General features: G+C 41.8%; 2 protein-coding genes across 2 annotated transcripts in view; one reads left to right on the top strand and one right to left on the bottom strand.

Annotated features, from left to right (window-relative positions):
- ipo4 (importin 4) overlaps positions 1 to 12,032 on the top strand; it is a 13,755-nt gene extending 1,723 nt beyond the window's left edge. Inside the window, exons 7-31 of the mRNA XM_017469691.3 lie at positions 677 to 856; positions 1,031 to 1,096; positions 1,241 to 1,342; positions 1,698 to 1,781; positions 1,916 to 2,068; positions 2,460 to 2,513; positions 2,778 to 2,887; positions 2,971 to 3,079; positions 3,193 to 3,322; positions 3,816 to 3,929; positions 4,142 to 4,255; positions 4,373 to 4,496; positions 4,920 to 5,031; positions 5,543 to 5,664; positions 5,758 to 5,835; positions 6,036 to 6,093; positions 6,176 to 6,281; positions 6,514 to 6,707; positions 6,987 to 7,037; positions 7,179 to 7,304; positions 7,429 to 7,655; positions 7,813 to 7,945; positions 10,547 to 10,651; positions 10,749 to 10,818; positions 10,938 to 12,032. Of these exons, the coding sequence (XP_017325180.1) occupies positions 677 to 856; positions 1,031 to 1,096; positions 1,241 to 1,342; positions 1,698 to 1,781; positions 1,916 to 2,068; positions 2,460 to 2,513; positions 2,778 to 2,887; positions 2,971 to 3,079; positions 3,193 to 3,322; positions 3,816 to 3,929; positions 4,142 to 4,255; positions 4,373 to 4,496; positions 4,920 to 5,031; positions 5,543 to 5,664; positions 5,758 to 5,835; positions 6,036 to 6,093; positions 6,176 to 6,281; positions 6,514 to 6,707; positions 6,987 to 7,037; positions 7,179 to 7,304; positions 7,429 to 7,655; positions 7,813 to 7,945; positions 10,547 to 10,651; positions 10,749 to 10,818; positions 10,938 to 11,068 (2,853 nt within the window). The 3' untranslated portion in view covers positions 11,069 to 12,032. The remainder of the gene's footprint in view (positions 1 to 676; positions 857 to 1,030; positions 1,097 to 1,240; positions 1,343 to 1,697; positions 1,782 to 1,915; positions 2,069 to 2,459; positions 2,514 to 2,777; positions 2,888 to 2,970; positions 3,080 to 3,192; positions 3,323 to 3,815; positions 3,930 to 4,141; positions 4,256 to 4,372; positions 4,497 to 4,919; positions 5,032 to 5,542; positions 5,665 to 5,757; positions 5,836 to 6,035; positions 6,094 to 6,175; positions 6,282 to 6,513; positions 6,708 to 6,986; positions 7,038 to 7,178; positions 7,305 to 7,428; positions 7,656 to 7,812; positions 7,946 to 10,546; positions 10,652 to 10,748; positions 10,819 to 10,937) is intronic.
- si:ch211-196f5.2 (uncharacterized protein LOC556372 homolog) lies at positions 11,396 to 13,541 on the bottom strand. The gene is made up of 3 exons (XM_047153625.2): positions 12,738 to 13,541; positions 12,189 to 12,418; positions 11,396 to 12,004 (listed from the first exon to the last, which is right to left on the bottom strand). The coding sequence occupies exons 1-3, from the start codon at positions 12,857 to 12,859 to the stop codon at positions 11,919 to 11,921; spliced, it is 438 nt and encodes a 145-aa protein (XP_047009581.1). The 5' UTR covers positions 12,860 to 13,541; the 3' UTR covers positions 11,396 to 11,918.
- Between the last annotated feature and the right edge of the window lie 5,477 nt (positions 13,542 to 19,018).

Here is a 19,018-nt window from a genome sequence, read left to right as displayed (position 1 = left end):
CATTTATTAATCTTTTTAGTCAAGTTGTGTGTAAATGTTTGCCAAACCAAACGTTTTTCTTTTATTATTTAAAAACTGGATTTACAGAAGTACTGGAAATGCTGATTTTTTAAATTTGCATGCATGCACAAATGTTGATGACGGACAATCATCCATAAACTACCAGGCAGTGCATAGCATAGCTGATTTGCATTTGGTGACACCTGCAAAACTCCATAAAAGGCAACAGAGCTGAAATGCACAATTAAACAAACAAGCAAAAAAAGTTCTCAAATGTAAACATGAAAGTTATTTAGATTCATATCCATGCTAATAATAATTTATATATATATATTATATATAACGCGTTTACTGAAGATTGAACGAATGAATATGTAGGTTCGAAATACGAAGCTTTTGTTGAGACTTCTGACTGTTTTTAGTTTTGCTTTTTGTTTTATTAATTCAACACTAAAGCAGTAATTATTTCCGACTAGACTATATAAGGTGTCATTGACAAAAGCATATCATTTAGTCAGCTTATTTCACAACAAATGGACAATTGTAATCATTCTCATTTGTGGTTTTATGATGAATGAGTGGTTTTATGATGAATGACCCCCCCCCCCCCCCCCCCTCCACACACACACCTTTCTACAACCTTGTTGTGTTTTATTCAACAATCTTTCTCTCCCAGGTGGGCCTGTTGTTACTGAGCAAAGTTGTGGAATCCAACCCTGAACCTTTCAAGCCCCACTACAAGCAGCTGCTGCAACTCTTTGGCACTGTGCTCCAGGATGTAACCAACACCACTGCTTTGTACTATTGCATCCTCACCCTCACTGCCATCACGGCTTACACTGGCACAGAGGAGATGGTTTGTTATGTCTAATTTAGCTACAAAGCAAATGCATTTTTTTTTTTTTACCGGATTGAGCGAGTCTGTTTAGCAAATCCATGCGTTCGAAACGAATTCTCTTTGTGGTCCGAAGTATAACGCTGTTAGTTCCGTCATGTGCAGACACGTTCTTTTGTTGTTCGTGCTTTTCAGAGCCTGATGCGGTCGTTAATCCCGAAACTGTTAATTGCTCTAAAGCACCTCATTCAGGCTGACCAGGTTAGAGGATTTTTTTTCATCACCCTACTTATTCATTTAAAGTATGTGCTAACTACTCATCTGAGCACTCATCAGGTCACTGTTTTGTTTTTTCAGCCTATTCAGCGCACCTGTTTGTACTCTTGTTGGGTTTTTGTTTGGCAGGATCAGGCCAGTGAGGCAATGGAGGTGTTTGATGAGTTGATGGAGAGCGAGGTCGCTATTGTGGTGCCGCACATCGCTGAAATCGTTCGCTTCTGTTTGGAGGTGGGTCTCCATTTTACACACGTTTGTCTGTCGTTTAATTCCTGCTGCTGAAATAATATCTCTTTATAGACCTTACTTGAGACCTTATGGTGCAGTGTAACAGTTGGTGAAACCCCCACCACACACCCTAGGTGTGAATTAGTGTGTGAATGTCTGATGCTTTGCAATGGAATGTCGTCCCATCCTGGGTGTGTTCCTGCCTTGACTCCAGTGTTCCAGTAATAAGCTTCAGATCCACTGAGCAGGATGAAGAAAAGATGCATAAACCAATCATCTGTATTAAAGATCAGTTTGGCTGTATGTGAATGTGTGTGTGTACATATGTATGTTTTTTTTTTTTTTTTTTTTTGTTAAGGTGAGCGCAGATGTATCGCTCAGCAACTCCCTTCGTGTCAAGACCCTGTCTTGTATCGCCCTCCTCATTAGATTCAAGAGCAAGGTACCCTTCCATACTCTGATATTATTTATCGAGGCTAACGTCACGTCATTTAGGAAGATTCTTTTTTTTTTTTTTTAAACCATACTCTATGAAAATAGCGCATTATACGGCGTAACTGTTTCCTCATCTTCAAGGCCGTGTTAAAGCAGAAGCTCTTGGCACCAATCCTGCAAGTGGTGTTCCCTATTTTGAGTGCGACACCTCCACCCGGGGAGGAGGACCCCGAGGATGAGGAGAACGCCGAAGGTGATGGCGACAGTCAGAGTCCCAAACACTTCGCAGCTCAGGTAACCCTTACACCTTTTCCACACTGATATTTACTCCCTTTCGACTGTTGTTTATTGTTTTTCTTTTGAAGATTTTGGTTATAGAGCATTAGGAAAAACATGCAACATTTATTTTTTTTAAATAGTGCATAAATTCACACTCAACCCTCCACCCTTACTGAGTCCCGACATCCACCTCCCAAGAGAGGATGGAAGGAGAAGGGGGGGAAAATAGACCACAAAGAGAAAAAAATACATCGCACAATCCTAAAAAATTAAAATCTGTGTTTTGGGAATTAAAAAAAAGATTATAGGACGTTCATTCACTTGACCCACCAAGGACCGAGGAACGAGAAAACGTTTTAACTTTGAATAAAAGCTAGGAGCTGAGCTGTTTATCTTAAATTTGCAGGTGATCGACACAATGGCTCTTCATATGCCACCTGAAAAACTTTTCAACCAACTGGTACGTAAGAACATCACTATACAGGATATGATTTTCATATCCGTCGCTAACACTTATTCATTATTATTGTTAAATCAGACGTGCACTGGGGGAGTCTTGATTCGGATCGATGGTACAGAGGTACCATCATTTAAACATTCCACTCCAGTTCTGCCGTAACTTGAACCCATTGACGGACGTAAGAAAATGGAAACGATCAGTAACTGAGTGGTGTGCTCTGATACAGTGCCGAGTTATCTCTGTCGTCTGATATCTCTTCTGCAGATGCCACTGACTCAGGCTTGCCTGGCCAGCGAGAACGCTTATGAGAGGAAAGGCGGTGTCATGTGTCTAGCAGTGCTGGCCGAGGGTTGCGCTGACCACATTCGCACTAAGTAGGCCCTTTTCCACATTTCCGCTGCTTTTCTCCACACAATAAACGTATAAATGTCTGCTAAACCGTATGCTTGTGTGTCAGGATGCTGTCGTCTCTGCTGGAGACAGTGTGCCGCAGTCTGTCAGACAGTAACCAGATAGTGCGCAGTGCAGGCCTTTTTGCTCTGGGTCAGTTCTCGGAGTACCTGCAGGTAAGACGTATGAAAACCATAGAGGCTTTTATAGCAGGTGTCTGTTTACAGTTCCATATATACGCTGGTATTCATGGCGTGCGGTCTTTTTAACGTGCTTGCTTTAATCACAGCCTGAAATCAGTAAATACCACGCCGAGCTGATGCCACTGTTACTAGGATACCTGTCTTCTCTGAACGAGTCCAATATCAGCCACATCACCAAAGCTTTCTATGCCCTGGAGAACTTCCTAGAGAACCTGGGTAAGAATGTGTGGCGTTCACTAAACGAGACAAAACTTAATCACAGTGTTGAAGTCTTTAGGAGGCCGTTTTAGCTCTACTCGGTTCAGTCAGTAAGTAAATGGTTCATTTATAGACCACTATGTCTGTTGACCAAGGTACTGTATAAGGTTGGACCTCAAAGGCCTAGATGCAGTACGTGTGTAAAGTAGGGACGTAAAGCATGAAGAGTGGCTCAATTTGATCTGAAAGATGGTTCAGGACAAGATTCCGATATCTACGGCGTCTTCCGTTACGAACTACAGACATGCCGCTCTGTTTATTTCTATTACGATATGTCGTTCATGTTGTGTCAGAGGGGCTAATGAACTCCTTTGAGAAATGTGTTGCTTTTTCATGTTCAGCTCACTTGATTGATGTTTTGTGTTTCAGCTGTTTCAAGCAGCTGACTTCATTTAAAACGAATCGAATGTTGTGTGGATGCTTTTTTTTTTTTTCTTCTTCTCTCCATCAGATGATGATATTCAGTCTTACCTGCCAACTCTTATGGAGACCATGCTGTCAGCCCTGAACAACACCGTCAACCTTAAGCTCAAGGAGCTTGCTGTCAGTGCTATTGGAGCCATTGGTAATCAGAGTAGCCACGAAGTAACACAAACTTTATATAATAGCTTTGTAGTTTTTGTTTTATTTCTGTCCAAATGCATCTCTGCTTCTGGTAATAGAAGCTCTCTTGCCGTTTCCTGTTCTGTCGAATGCTACGGTTTCGTTATTTGTTCGACTCTGCACATCCCTCCCTTTCCTAGATTAATGCGTTTTCCTCACGTTCTTTTCTCTTAGCTAATGCTGCCAAAGAGATGATGGTGCCCTATTTCCCTCCTGTAATCGAGAGCTTGAAGGGTTTCCTGACAGACACGCGCGATGAAATGAGATCACTGCAGACCCAGGCCTTGGGTAGGGATTGGACCTGCTCTTCTTCTTCCTCTGTGTTCTCTTTTTATGAAATTTTGTAATCTGAACAACCCACCTTCTCTTTCTGTCCCTCTCCGTCTCCCACCCTTCTCCACTCAGACACACTGTCTGTGTTGGCCCGCACCGTCGGTAAGGACGCGTTTGGGCCGCTGGCCGCAGAGTGCGTGCAGCTGGGTCTGAAACTTACCGACGCTGTGGATGATCCGGACCTGCGCCGCTGCACGTACGAACTTCTTCCTCTGTCTATAGCCTTGGCTTAAACGGCACGATTCTGGTGTGGTTTAGATTTCTATACATCTGTCTGTTAAGTAATGTCGCTGAAGGGCATCTGTAGTAATTATTATGCATAAATGCATTTAAATCTTTGTTTTGGGAAAAAAAAGTGATGATTGGGTAATTATCCAGGAATACGATGTGAATAACTGTGACGTCAGCAGAAGTCATACAGTGCAGCCCTGTCTTTACCCGTTCTGCAAAGGTGTCATTTAGTCTCGAGATGTAGTTAACATGCCAGTTAATGTGTTTTGTTCAGCCATGAAATTTGCAGTTACATGTTTTACCCTTCAACAAATGAAATGTTTTGTGTGTGTGTGTGTGTGTTGGGGTGTTTATTTATTTATTTTTTTGGGGGGTGTGTGTGTTTCAGGTACAGCTTGTTCTCGGCTGTGTCCACGATCAGTCCAGAAAGTATTAATCCTCACCTCACTGCAATCACCACATTGATGGTCCTGTCCCTAAAATCGACAGAGGGTGTGACGGTTAGTGCATCCGTTCCCTCTGGCAATTCTTCACCAAAAAAACGCTGGATCTGTTATTCCAAGTCTGATAGGCTTTCGTTAAGAATATAAGGTTTCTGAAATTTTAAATATCAGCCAATAGTTTTGTTTTTTTTTCTTCTTTTTTAAAAAAATAAATAATTTTTTTTTTTTGGCGGGGGGGAGCATTGTATTCAGATTGGGTCACAGATTGGGTCTAACTTACCTTTTGATTTTAAAGAAAAGAAAACACAACACCTAAATGAATAAAGATGATAAAAAAAGAAAACAAGAAAAACTGTGAGACTGAGAGAAATACACAGACAAAGCCAGAATGCTACATGAGAGAGAGAGAGAGAGAGAGAGAGAGAGGTAGTGTGTGAGAGGTATCGTAAACACCCTGTGAAAATGCGCATGAGAGAGAAACGAGTGAAAATAACCGCCGAAGTACCTGAACCCTGTACATTTGCTAATTACTTCCCAGGGCATAACATAACTGTTTCTCTCCTCACAGACTCATCTAGAGGAGGATAAGCAGTTTGTTCTCTTGGATGATGATGATGATAACGATGATGAAGAAGGTGGTGATGCTGTATTGGAGGAAGATGGAGAGAATGAGGTGGAGGATGTTGCAGGGTGTGTGTTCTTTTCCTTTTCTGTCTTTTGCAGTTTGTTTCTCTTGTTCTGAGAGAGCGCTCTGACTTTAAAGCACGTTTTCCTTCTCTGTAGCTTCAGCGTGGAAAACGCTTACATGGACGAGAAGGAGGATGCTTGTGACTCCCTGGGGGAAATCGCTTTTAACACCGGGTAACGGAAACGTTTGAGTTTTTTTTTTTTAATTTTTATACACGACACATTTCCTTTCGCTTTCCTTTTAAGTGTGCTTATTTTCCTTTAAAGAAACTCGCGCATGTTATTTGACGATAGCATACATTTGCATCTCTCTCTCTCTCTCTCTCTCTCTCTCTCTCTCTCTCTCTCTCTCTCTCTCGCTCTCTCTCTCTCAGTGCTGCGTTCCAGCCCTTCCTGGAGTCAAGCTTTGAGCAGGTCTATGGTCTCTGTGATGTAAGTTGCTCACAGAACTCTCAGGAAAAACAAAAGAAAAGTGTGTGTTATTTTGAGTAATAACTTGTGGTGTGCATATCAGTTTCCACATGAGAATGTGAGGAGAGCAGCCTTTGGTGCCCTGGGCCAATTCTGTCGAGCTCAGCACAAAGTGTGGCAGGAAAATCCTACCGAGGCTAATCATCAGGGTATACACCTCATACACCTCATTTTCATACCCTCCCCTCTTCTTCTTACCCTCTTCGGCACCATTGTTTACACACCCAGTGCCTCTTTACTCTCTAATCAGTGCCTCTGTCCATTAATGTAATTCTTAGGCTCTGGATAGTGATTTAGAGAACCTGCCGTTCATTTCATCGATTTTTATAACCGACGGAGGTGTGTATGTATGTATGTATGTACGTATGTATGTGTTTGTAGCTTTACATAAACTGCTTGACGTGGTGATGCCCTGCTTCCTGGAGGCAGTGAGGCAGGAGCGCGAGCGGCAAGTAGTCATGGGAGTTTTGGAGGCCATGAACGGCGTCATCAAATCGTGCAAAGGGGAGGCGCTGCAGACGCCGAACCGATTGGTCGAGGTCAGCCACGCCCTCCGAGACGTGCTGAAGAAGAAGGTGAGGACGACCCGACAAAACAAATGGCCGAAATACCGTTGTACCCTTTTAAATAATGGGCCTAATGTTTGAATAGTCAGATTATGTTCTAAAATCTGTCCTACTGTGTAAGGGCCAAGTGTGTATCTGGTTACTCTTAATGATTTAATGTATAGATATGAAATATATCTCTACATTAAATCATTAAGAGTAACCAGATACACACACGGGCACAGTGTAAAATGTGTTTAATGCAACGCGGTTTGTTCCATCTCGGTCACCTTCCCTGTTTCTTCATAGACTGTCTGCCAGGGTGGAGGAGGGGACGAAGGAGACGACGAAGAACAGCAGGTTCTTGTTCGCTACCTATTAGTTTAGAAGAATGAAAATGAAAAAATCAGGAATTTCTCAAGTGCCTTGTGGTCACGGACAGATCTGACTCTTTTTTTTTTTTTTTTTTTTTTTTTGTTTAATTAATTGTGTGTGTATTAGGCAGAGTATGATGCCATGCTGCAGGAGTTTGCTGGGGAGGGAATTCCTGTCCTGGCTTCAGCTGTACCAGCAGAAACCTTTTATTCTCACCTCAATGACTTGCTGCCCCTGATTATGAACAAAGCTGTGAGTCTTACCCCTCCCTTTTTATTTATGGGGACAGGGGGAAAAAAAAAAAAAAGTCGTCCACCAGTAATCTGCATTGTTCTTGTTTTTCGAGCATGACTCTTTCTTTACCTCTGGCCTGCAGAAGTCTTCCTGCACGGTGGCAGATCGTTCCTTCTCTGTGGGCACGCTTAGCGAGACACTGCACTCCCTGGCTGGTGTGTCAGGAGGCAGGGCTGTCGCAGGAAAGCTGTCCAATCGGCTGCTGCCCGTGCTCGTGGCTGGTGTTAGAGACAGTGATGCAGAGGTGCGCAATAACAGTGTGTTCGGCTTGGGAGCTCTAGCACAGGCTGCTGGACCGATCGTCTCTTCGTATCCTTGACAGTATAGTATACCGTATAGTGCAGGTTACCGTTCCCCTATATAATATAATATGATTGATATATCTATATAAATGTATAAAAAATTTTACATTTGAAAAATCAGTTTTGGTTCTGTACCACTGGTCTTCCTCAGCATTTTCCTGCAGCGATTACCCAATGATGCTGTCTCTCTTCTCTAACCTGCTGGTCAGAGAGTCGGACAGGAGAGTGATTGATAATCTGTGTGCTGCACTTTGCCGGATGATCATGAGCCACACGGAAGGGGTGCCACTCGAGCAGGTATTGGAGTATGGCATGTTGGCCAGATTCAAAACATCAGTCACAGTGCTTGGTTGAGACCGTGCACATTTAAAGTTATGCACACACTACCGGTCAAAAGTTTGCGGGCACCCGACTGAAATGTTTCTCATGATCTTACAAGCCTTTTGATCTGAAGGTGTGTGAGTCAATGTTTGAAACCGACACATTAATTTCTTTTGTTAAAAAACGAACATTTTATTTACGGAAAAATATTTTTTTTTAAACGGATGACTCTGAGCAAAATATTCCGAAAAGCAGCCGATAAAGAGTCCAGCGTAGGTGGGAACTCCTTTAATACTGTTTAAAAAGCATCTCGGGGAAATTCGTCAAGAAATCCGTCGAGAAAATGCCAAGGCAAAAAGGGGGTCTACTTTGAAGATGATAAAATACAACATTTATTTATGTATTATCACAACATAATTCCCATAGCTCCATTTCTGTTATTCCAGACTTTTGATGACTTTATTATTCTAAAATGTGTCGGGGGGAATAAAATAAAGTCTAAACGTTTGACCGGTAGTGCACATTAGATTCCATTTGCCTTTGTGTGTGTGAGAGAGTGATATGGCCATTTAATAGCGTATAATATTGTGATCAATAACCTCACAGTACACTTTTCTGAATTCTTAAGCCTCAACCGTTTCTAGCAGTAGTGACTCGCACCAGAACTTTGCTTAATGACTTTTGATTTGCAAAGCTAACACGACGACAGAACAATTTATACCAAATACATTAAAACGCCTTTTAAAAGAGCATGGGAAGAACTGCTTTATGTGTCTGATGATGATGGATTGATCTCAGAGGAGTTATCCACTCATTTAACCAGCGACATCAGATTTATGTGACATAGCTTTGCGAAGAAATGGGAACAATCGATTAAATTAACCAGTGACTCCATTATGAGGACGTGGTCATTTACAGTGTAAATCAGTGGTCACCAACAATGTTCATGAACGATCAGCACTTGGATACGAGGTTCAGGCGTCTTGAAGTCTCCGATCATTGAAACAGTAACGAACAGGACTCGTACTTAAACATACCGGTGGCAGTCGGTCAGTCAACTGCAGACTCTGAGTGCTCAGAGGTGCAGTAGAGGTCCAGTCTTCACCCCTGTCCAGTTTTGGCTACCCCATTTAAAAAAAAATAAAATAAAATTATACTGTCTCGTGTGAAATCTTGAGGACGTGCATGAAACGTCAGTAACCGATGAGATGCCAGCCCAGATGAACCGCCATCCGGCATGTTGGTTTGGATCCGAGAACGATAAATTAGGCGAGGTCGCAGGTTGCGAGAGTCGTGACTGGTTAGAGCTACATGGTGCTAACACGGGATTTTAGAACAACCCGAATCAATACGTTCTCTCGGGGCTCTATGGTAACAACTTATTTTGGGAGCACTTATGCTCCTAATTACAAAAATTTACGAACAGAGTTGAAATTTATTTATTTATTTTGTTGTGTGTGTTTGTTTTTTTTTTTTTAATAAAGAGATGGTAACGTTAACGTGCCACAATATAACGCACAAGTAGGCAAGAGAAAACTTGAGCTAGTCAATTATGACAGAATTTAGGAACATAGTGTGAGCCATAACATTATTTTACCTTCTGATAAACTAAATTGAATTTTTTCAGTTCATTTTACAGGCTGAATGCAAAAAAAAAACAAAAAAACAACCGTTAACCTGTTCCACATTGTAAACAAATACAAAAAACCTCAATGTTCAGAGGTCTGCTCTTCTTAAATATATTTAAAGCTACACTATTAGCCATTTTCCAAATTCTCCAAAGCCAGTCCGCTCTGTGTATATTGTGTATACATCTGAATAATCTCATATAGAATGTGATTGGGTGAGCTTATTTACCTGCCAGATGCACAGCGCTTTAGTTTAATGTTCATGACTGATGCTCCGATCAGGATTTTTACAGCCGAAACCGGCTTCTTGTCCTCTCGATCGACCGAAACCGATCCAGATACCAATCTTTTTCTCTTTTTTTTGTTTTTGTTTTTTTGTTTAAGCTTTAATCAGGAGGTCTGTCATAAACAGTTAAATGTAAGCTCTCTGCTCATGGTCACTGTTAATTGAATTAAAAATAATAGCAATGATAAATGCTGTTGGTTAATTGATAAATAAACAAGCGTAAAATATTTCTTTTTAAATATTTTAAACAACAGAGAGTCCTAATTAAAAGTAGGCTAACACAAAAATGATCCATATTAGGAAAAAGGCTAAATGCTTTCTAAGGAAATGGTGAACTAAGATATTCAAATTGATATTAAATGCAACCCATAGTAATTAAACATGATTTCATTTCACTTATATTTTATGAATTTATTATAAAGTCTGTTTTTTATATTGTCCGCTTTAAGAAGCCCAGTGTTCCTGGGCTGTGTTCTGGATCCACCACGACCCTGACCGGGATAAAGTGGTTATTGTAGGTGGATGGATGGATGAAAATGAACGAATAAAACCATTACTGTGTTTGAAATGGTACCAAACTAAAACCCACCGGGTTTTTGCTCCATTTATAGATTCGCCGAATTCACTCAGGCTGAATTAAAATGTTACCACTTCATTCTCCAGGTGCTTCCTGCTCTTCTGGATCGTCTCCCTCTGAAGGAAGACCTTGAGGAAAACAAGACCGTCTACAGTTGCCTGGCTTTCCTCTACTCCCATAACCCAGCACTGGTAACGGCCCGTTCAGTTCTCTAGCCTGCGAGGTTCTCCTCTTTTCTCCTGTAACGTCGTATCAGTGTATTGATCTCTCGTGTATTTATCGCTGTAGGTTGCTAGCTATATGAAGCCGGTCCTGTGTGCTACAGCACAAGTACTAGGAACAAAGGATATCGATGCGGGTGAGGGTGCTAGGATTCTTGTTTCATTCTGCGTTTGTTATTTGCTCTTGTGCTTGTGTGCACATGCAATGGGTATGGTTTTTAACTCCTTATCTACACTGCATGGTTTTTGTTTTTAGACACCCAGAACACCCTCGTCATGCTGCTCAGAGACATCAGCCAACGATACTCCACGGAATTTGAGAGTGCTGTGATGTCACTTCCAGTTGAGCAAAGAACAAAGATGACCAGTTCTGTCGCTCAATCCTAGGGAAGTACCCACTAAGTGAAACGTGGGGTGGTGCGGAGGGGGAGTGTAGCAGACATTTAACAATCAACTAGTCACTATGTTCACTTCAGCACTTCTTTTTACTATTTTGCTTTGCAGTGTTATAATTTATTTCTTTCTTATTTTTGGTCTTTGTAAGAATTTGACATTTCTTTTATTAACCGTTATTTTGGCTTGTTTCGATACTAGTTTGATGTGCTGCATACGTAACAAGCTCGGGAAATCCTATCCTTTTGAGTATGTTCGGAGGTTCACGTCGCGATGAAAGATGCAGTTCTTCTCAAACGCCTAGCATTTTTCTCTAGACGGCCACTCAGCACGTTGAACCCTCACTACAGCGACTCGGGATGGTTATTTAAAGAGAAGACGTATATTTAGGAAATCGTTTAAATGTATAGAGGCTCGTGTTGAGATCGGCAGTTCCACAAAGCATGTTCAGAAGAAGTTGATCTCCTTGCACGTTCCTGGGACACACCGCTTAATCTTCAGTTTTCTATACAAAGAAGAGCAGAGGTGTTTTTTTTTTCTTTTTTCTTCTAAGCCTTACTTGCTTCTGTTAGAAGAAACTCCTTTAAAACACGTTGATCGTGAAGAAACGATCATTACTGTTATATTACTATCTTTCCATGCGGTTATCAGTGGTTAACTGTAACCACATTTGGGGGAAATGTTCGAGTATTTTTACACCTAGACAAGGATTTAATAAAATCCCAGAAATAACAGTCTGTATTTAAGCGGTGTTGCAGTAAGAAGCAGGTTAGAGACCGGTCATATCTTAAAAAGGTCAAATAACAGCATGATGTTAGTGTGTTATGATGATTATGATCTATGTTCATTCCAACTGCTCTTCTGACGTGTCTTTTGTGGTATGGGATTGTGTATCCAAAGCCAGGGTCATTTCCACCATCTCATTGTCAACTGCAAAAAATAAATAAATAAATAAATATTGTTAATTGGTTACAAGGAAAATTCTTCACAACCATACTGATAAATCGCACCACACGGTCTTCCAGTGCGGGGATATCGGTTCTACTGACTGAAATCCCGAGTGTCTGGTGCGTTAGTTCATCTCGCACAAAACGAAACTTCAGGGTTTCCTAACCTGTTTGAGCGCGTGTCCACGGCTGGAAGATGATGCCGCTGCGGCAGTAAGAGCGGTCCGTGTGTGACTCGGTGCTGTAGAGAACCTCCTGGCATTTGGCTTGACCCGGCAGTTGTGCTTTCACTCGTACCTCCAGCACCGACACTTCCTTCTCTTTAAGTCTCCCCGATCTGCTCCTCACCTTTGTGCGCTTGGTGTCCACCCACACCACACGCTCTTTCACTGCCGATCTGCACATCAACACGATATTATTCACACCGACGGAATGACGGAACGTACCCGATGAGCGTTACAGACACCGGGTAGTAAACGAACAAGCAGGCGAGGTGTTTATGTTCGGCTCATCCCGGACATTTCATACATCATCTGCTAATAGTTGCGATCGTGATTCTCCTCGTCATAGCTTAATTTGTCGTTATGCATTGCAATGTTATTAAGCCAGACAACTTTTCATTTAGCAGATACAGTGTATATATAAGATGTATTGCCTGTTAACATTAACGTTGTCCAGAAACATATATGCAAACTAGTAACGACGTAAGGACTCACTCGTCAATGCCCAGATCTGCAAGTGTGGTGTTGAGGAAAGGAAATGCCTGGTCAGGACTCATCACCTCAATAGGCAGGGACACACGCATGGGAATCTCCTTCTCAATTTCAGTCACAATCATTTTCTCTTCTTGGGTGAATCCGGAAGGTTTTTTCACAGTGTCGCCGTTTTCCCGAATGCCACCCTCGTCCTGGGACTGAAGATCCCTCACCCGGCCCGCCAGCTTGAATCTTGCCTTTGTAGAGACGCTTAAATCTTTTCTGGAGTTTCCTGTCGTTCTTTCAGAGCCGTTTTTCTCCCCACGATCAGTCGGGTGTGAAATCGGTGCTCTTTTGTACGTGGAACACGCACGACTTCTGTACAAATGAAGTAGTCGAGCTTTCTTTCTCCTCCTCTTGTTTTTCCTCTTCGGAGCGTGTCAGGGTGTGGAGACGTTCTTGGAGAGATTCTGAAGCATGTGCCAATTTAAATGGCGCGTGCGAATGTGCGCAATGTTGAACTAGCCTGCGAAGTATACCAGGCTGTCAGACACAGATAACTGAAAGTGAAAAATGTTTTTGTTGATGTATGTTGTTGGGCATTTCTAGTTGGCGCCGGGCTCGTGCCCATTCCAGGAGGCTTGCTTCGTAACAAATCGGAGTTGCTGACGTTTTCTAAAGCGACATGCATTCGCTTTTAACAATTGAGATTGGGCTCAACTCATGGGTACATAAAATGGTTTTATTCACGATTACAGCAGTGATATTACCTAAAATGAACGATTAACCCCTCACACTTTTTTTTTTTTTTTTTTTTTTTTTTTTTTTTTGCAGTGATGCCGCTTCCGTTTAAACCGTTACACAGCCCTTCCTCTAGTAAGCAACCCATGCATCAGATTACATACAATATCAAACGCCAAATTTAAGAAAAGCCCGAAATCTAAGCCCATGTCATTTCAAAGCTTAGACGGTTTAATACTTTGGGATTTTAACTGACCAAATTCGGACATTTTAAAACCATCGACACTCTCATAGAGACTTGATAAAAATAAATGAAAGAAGATGAACAGAAAAGATGTTGATTCTTTAACTCCGCCCTTTGTCTAACATGTCATGGTCATGTATGAAATGCCTACAGGCCTTCAATCTTCTTCTCATTTATTATCCCCCCCCCACTTTTCATGTGCTACATAACCGTGTGCATAATTTTGGCTCCTCTGCTTTGTTACAGTACACACCGTGACGACGATAAGTCAAGTCAGTTCGAATAGGTCATCTGACCACTCTGTGGTTTGTGTGAAAATGTCAAAGCTGCATTTTAAAACCGACCTGTGACGAGTAATTTGCTTTGTGGATGCTGTATTTACTAGAAGCATGCATAGTAGAGGGGGCATGGTGGCTTAGTGGTTGGCACGTTTACCTGGCACCCCCAAGGGTTAGGGATTAAATTGCATTTTCTCCTTGTGTGTTGGAGGTCTCCTCCCCCAGGCTGATTGGCATTTCCAAATTGTTTGTGTACAATTGTGCCCTGCCTTGTTACCTAAGTTCCATGGGATAGGCTCCAGGCTTCCTGTGACCCTGGGTAGGATAAGCGGTACAGAAAATGGATGGGTACATACTAGCATCTCTCTGACAGTTATACTGAAAACTGCTTCAGGAATCTGGATGGGAGTTACCACCATAGAACAAACAATTTCAACAAGCAAACCTTTTATGGTTTCCCTTCCAATGAAAGACGAAACGATGATGCTAGAATTCAAAGCGTAGTAAATTATGTACAAGTATCCTTGAAAGTTCTATCTATGGCCAGGTCTGAACCTCCTTTCAGAGACCACTAGGGTTTGGAGTGAAATAACCCTGGTACCAGCCACAAAGCAATAACGATCCACCACGATGGTTAGCGCCACCCTTTCCCACCTGCTTTGAAACAAAAACGAGTCAACTAAATGCATAAAGTGGGGACATGCCACAAACTCTGACCTCAGACCAAGTCAGAACACCTTAAAAGCCCTTTCTATCAGTCTGCATAAATATGTTTTGTTGAACGTACACAACTGCGAAGATAAGAAATGTATTTTATATGGAATATATATTTGATATATTTTATATACAGGTACATAAAATAAATAAATAAATATATATATATATCGTGAAAAAGTGCAAAATTTCAAGCTTTTTTTTTTTTTGTAAGAATGCAGCTTACAGCTCCATCCATCATCTACACCGCTTATCCTTTTCAGGGTCACGGGGAACCTGGAGTCTATCCCAGGGAGCATGGGGCACAAGGCGGGGTACACCCTGGACAGGGTGCCAGTCCATCGCAGGGCACAATCACATACACACTCATACACTATGGACACTTTGGACATGCCGATCATGGACATCAAAGACCATGCATGTCTTTGGACTGGGGGAGGAAACCGGAGTACCCGGAGGAAACCCCCGCAGCACGGGGAGAACATACAAACTCCGCACACACAGGAATCGAACCCCCGACCCTGGAGGTGTGAGGCAAACGTGCTAACCACTACGCCACCGTGCGCCCCGGCTTAATAAAGAACTTATAACGCCGAAATGTTGACCTTGTGAAAAATCTGCACTTAATAATTTATGCACTCAGTGCTTGGTCGGGACTTTAATTCTTTTGCATGAATCAGCCTCGTATGGTTCGAAAAAAACTGAAATACAAGCTGCTGCCTTGTTGTACTGATAAAGATGCTGAAATTGTGAGAGCTGCACTTTCAAAGACAGAAATGCATCATAATACTGAATGCATGTTGTCCAATCCTGGCAAATTACCAACAGGCCAATGTGTGCTTAATGGAATTGTAGCTGCTTATTTGTATTTTTTTTTTCCTTCCTTATTTTTTTTCACTCCTATAGTAAAGGATGTTCTGAACATGCAGTATGTGCAACCTCATATTAATATTGCAACCCTTGGTATAAATGTGAACTTATTACTGAATGAATTTTACGGTTATAGTTTGAACAGAGGAAACAATTATAGCTAAATCACTTTTAAAGTACTTTTTTTTTGTTTTTTCTTTTAAATTGTACAGGCCTGAAGGTGACAGTCTGCAATTTCCACTACTGACGTGATGCTGACAAAGAGCGTTATCGTAGGCTGGTGTTACATTCCTGCAGCATTGTTCATACTCTCTCATTTCACTGTACCCTGAGATCAGACACTCATTTCTGACAGCAAGTCACAGCTCCAGCAGAAAAGCCTGTGTGTGGAAAATGAGGTCACGCTCCATTTGTCTCTTTCTGCTGCTCAGCTGAATTTAATTGCACTACTCGTACCAGTTTCTTCATTCTAATTAAGAACAAGAAAGGGATGGATTGCCCTATGATGGATTGGCACCCTGGCACCCTTGTGCCCGATGCTCCCTGGGATAGGCTCCAGGTTCCCCACGACCCTGAACGACAAGCAGTACGGATGGATGGATGGATGGATGATCATGACTTTCCCAAGCAAGACTATATGGACACTTGACCATCACACCCATAGGTGGTTTCTTCCCCAAACTGTTGCAACAAAGTTGGAAGTCTTTGTAAGCTATAGCATTAAGGGCCCAAACATGTTCCAGCATGACCATGCTCCTGTACGCAAAGCGAGGTCCATGAAGATTTGGTTTGCCAAGACTGGAGCAGAACTTGAGTGGCCCTGACCTCAACCCCACTGAACACCTTTGGGATGAACTCAAACGCTGACTGCACCCCAGGCCTCCTTGCTTGAAATCAGTGGCTGACATCACTAACGCTCTCGTGGGCAAATCCTCACAGCCGGGCTCCACAATCTAGTCCCCAGAAGCCTGGAGGTTATTATAACAGCAAATCCAGAATAGTATGTTCAATAAGCATATCGTTTGGGTGTGACTGATCAGGTGACCTTTGGCCAGATGGAAGCTCTTGACTTGATTTCTTTGACATGGCCCCTTCAACATAATCGTATAACGTAACCTGTCTGTACATCTTTGAACTACAGCCCTTCCTCGTTTTAGCTGGATTGGTCCATTTCGACATGTCAATGGGGGGAGATTCAGTTATCCTGTCAGCTGGCAGATTGGACTGTTGACATCTGTGGCGGAGAGTCAGCATGAGGTATGCAGTAGTAATGGCGAAGTGTGGAGGTTGTGATTTCTGCCAGCATGGCTCACTTTTTCATGGATGTATCCAAGAATGAGAGCGATGACTGACCGTTCTTTGGCAAAATTCCTCGGTCTAAAGTAAATAAATTCTAAAAATCTCAAGGTCTATATCCAATGGATAAAGTTTGTACAGAGGACTAGATCCGTGTGCACACGCCTCTTCTCTCTTCTGCACTGAATGATTATTGCAGATCCATTTATTGTCACAAACAACCTTTGGCTCATCCGTCTGGGACGTGTGGAACGATACAGCTCAAAAGATGTGAACAACCATCCTGTGTTCCAAAAAATATCTTTTGGGATATCTCCATTGGGGAAACGGGAAAAGTGCAAAAGTTAACGTCTTTTCCTGGTACTTATACCTGGTGAAGCTTCTCTAACAGTCATGAAGGCAAAGGGACCTTGACGAAATCGAAGCAGAACACCCATCAGTGCTGGATTTTGCTGATGGAGTCCACTATATTCACCGGTGATTTCCAAAGCTCCAGAGCTATTGGAGCATCCACACCCTTAAGTAGTCCAATGCCAACACTGATGACTTCATAAACTTTTCCTGTTCCGTGGTTTTCAAAACGGTTTCCATTTTGAATGCTACTTTCCTAGATTCAAGCGTAACAGGTTGTGAATGGTTTGGGTAAGGAGGAGGGTTGGGACGACAGGTTTGACAGTTGGCTCGTGTACTTTTTTTCCCAAGCATCCAAAACATAATCCATTCGATTTCTCCTCATTAGATTTGTGCTCAAATGTTTCACAACTCTTCATTGCATGGCCCTTTCCATAAAACAGATCTTTTGTGATGAGTCCCTCTTGCGGTGGATTTGGAGCGAGGAGTTTTGCGACCATTTTGATTTTGAAATACCTTTTGTCTAGTGCGTTTTGGATCTCACTAGACGTTACAATTTCCGTTTGGTTTTTCGAAGAGCTTCAGACTTTGGCTTTCAAAGTAGGTCTTCAAACCTGACTTATGGTTTTCACAAGCAATTTTGCCATTTGTCACAAGGTTTGATTAATTTGGATATGGTGATCTTATAATGGATGGGTTTTCCAGTTCAACGTATTCAGCTTCTTGTCTTGTGTTGTATCAGCTTCCCAATGTTATTTATTCTCATGCTGTCACACTATTTACCCTCTTCACCATACATGACACCACAAATTGTCATTGTGATTGACCGAGAGCATGTCCAACTTTGCAATTTCAGATAGATAGATAGACAGATGGATATACTTGACTGATCCCCAAGGGGAAATGTGGGTGCTACATTAACAACTGACATTCAAGTACTAGACAAAAGTATAACATTCGACATATGTTAACAACACCGTGTAAAGAGACCTCGGTAATTATGTGAAGAATTGACCCCCAATGGGACTTCCTTGAACGTCGTGGCTTAACAGGGCTTAATGTGCTACTGTAAAAAGTTTCATGGAGTGTTCATGACGGTCTCCAGTTTTACTAGAAAGATCCCATGTTCCCACTTCCATCACAGGCTCATCGCTCCTTCTTCCTGACTGTCTTTCCATAAAGAAATGTTGTAATGGAGAGAAGCATCTGCAGTCTTTCTGGAAGGACACCTCTCTGGTGTTCGTTATTCCTGGTTCTGTTGACATCAGCTGTAAAGTACACTTAAGGTATTGAAAACCACTTTTGAATTACTTGATGATTTCTCATTGTTCCAGGTACTGGCACCCTCCACTTAATATTGGCACCCTTGGTAAATATGAGCAAAGAAGGCTGTGAAAAATGATTTATTGGTTAACCTTTTGATGTTTTCTTTTAAAAAAAAAAAAAAAAAAAAAGAAAAGAGAAAAAAAAGAAAAATACTCTCATGGATATCAAACAATTGCAAACAACACAGGTTTATCAAAATAAAAGTCTTTTTTTTTTATCAAAACAATTATCGGCAATTCTATGAATTCATATGAGAAAAATAAATGTATTTGAATATCAGTGATATTTACATTTTGTTTTACTACACCTGGGTGTGTAGGAACAGGAAATTGTTCAACCATGACTTCCTGTTTCACAGGGGTATAAGTATGAGGTAACAGGCAGGCCAAATTCTTCTAGCCATTCATAACAATGAGTTACTCATTAAAATTACTCAACCCCCATTGCAAATCAGGTTTATTTTCAAAATTTACAGACTTTCA

Source organism: Ictalurus punctatus, chromosome 1 (assembly GCF_001660625.3).
Source record: "Ictalurus punctatus breed USDA103 chromosome 1, Coco_2.0, whole genome shotgun sequence".
Lineage (NCBI taxonomy): Eukaryota > Metazoa > Chordata > Actinopteri > Siluriformes > Ictaluridae > Ictalurus > Ictalurus punctatus.
The sequence above is the reverse complement of the archived record's forward strand: the minus strand, read 5'-3'. Positions and strand labels throughout refer to the sequence as shown.

Bases quoted from the DNA above. Each gene is read 5' to 3' on its own strand.
- si:ch211-196f5.2 (XM_047153625.2), bottom strand. From the start codon at position 12,859: ATGATTGTGACTGAAATTGAGAAGGAGATTCCCATGCGTGTGTCCCTG. The intron at 12,419-12,737 runs GTGAGTCCTTAC...GTTGATGTGCAG, and splicing joins GCAGATCTGGGCATTGACGA to ATCGGCAGTGAAAGAGCGTG. The intron at 12,005-12,188 runs GTTAGGAAACCC...TATTTTTTGCAG, and splicing joins GTGGACACGCGCTCAAACAG to TTGACAATGAGATGGTGGAA.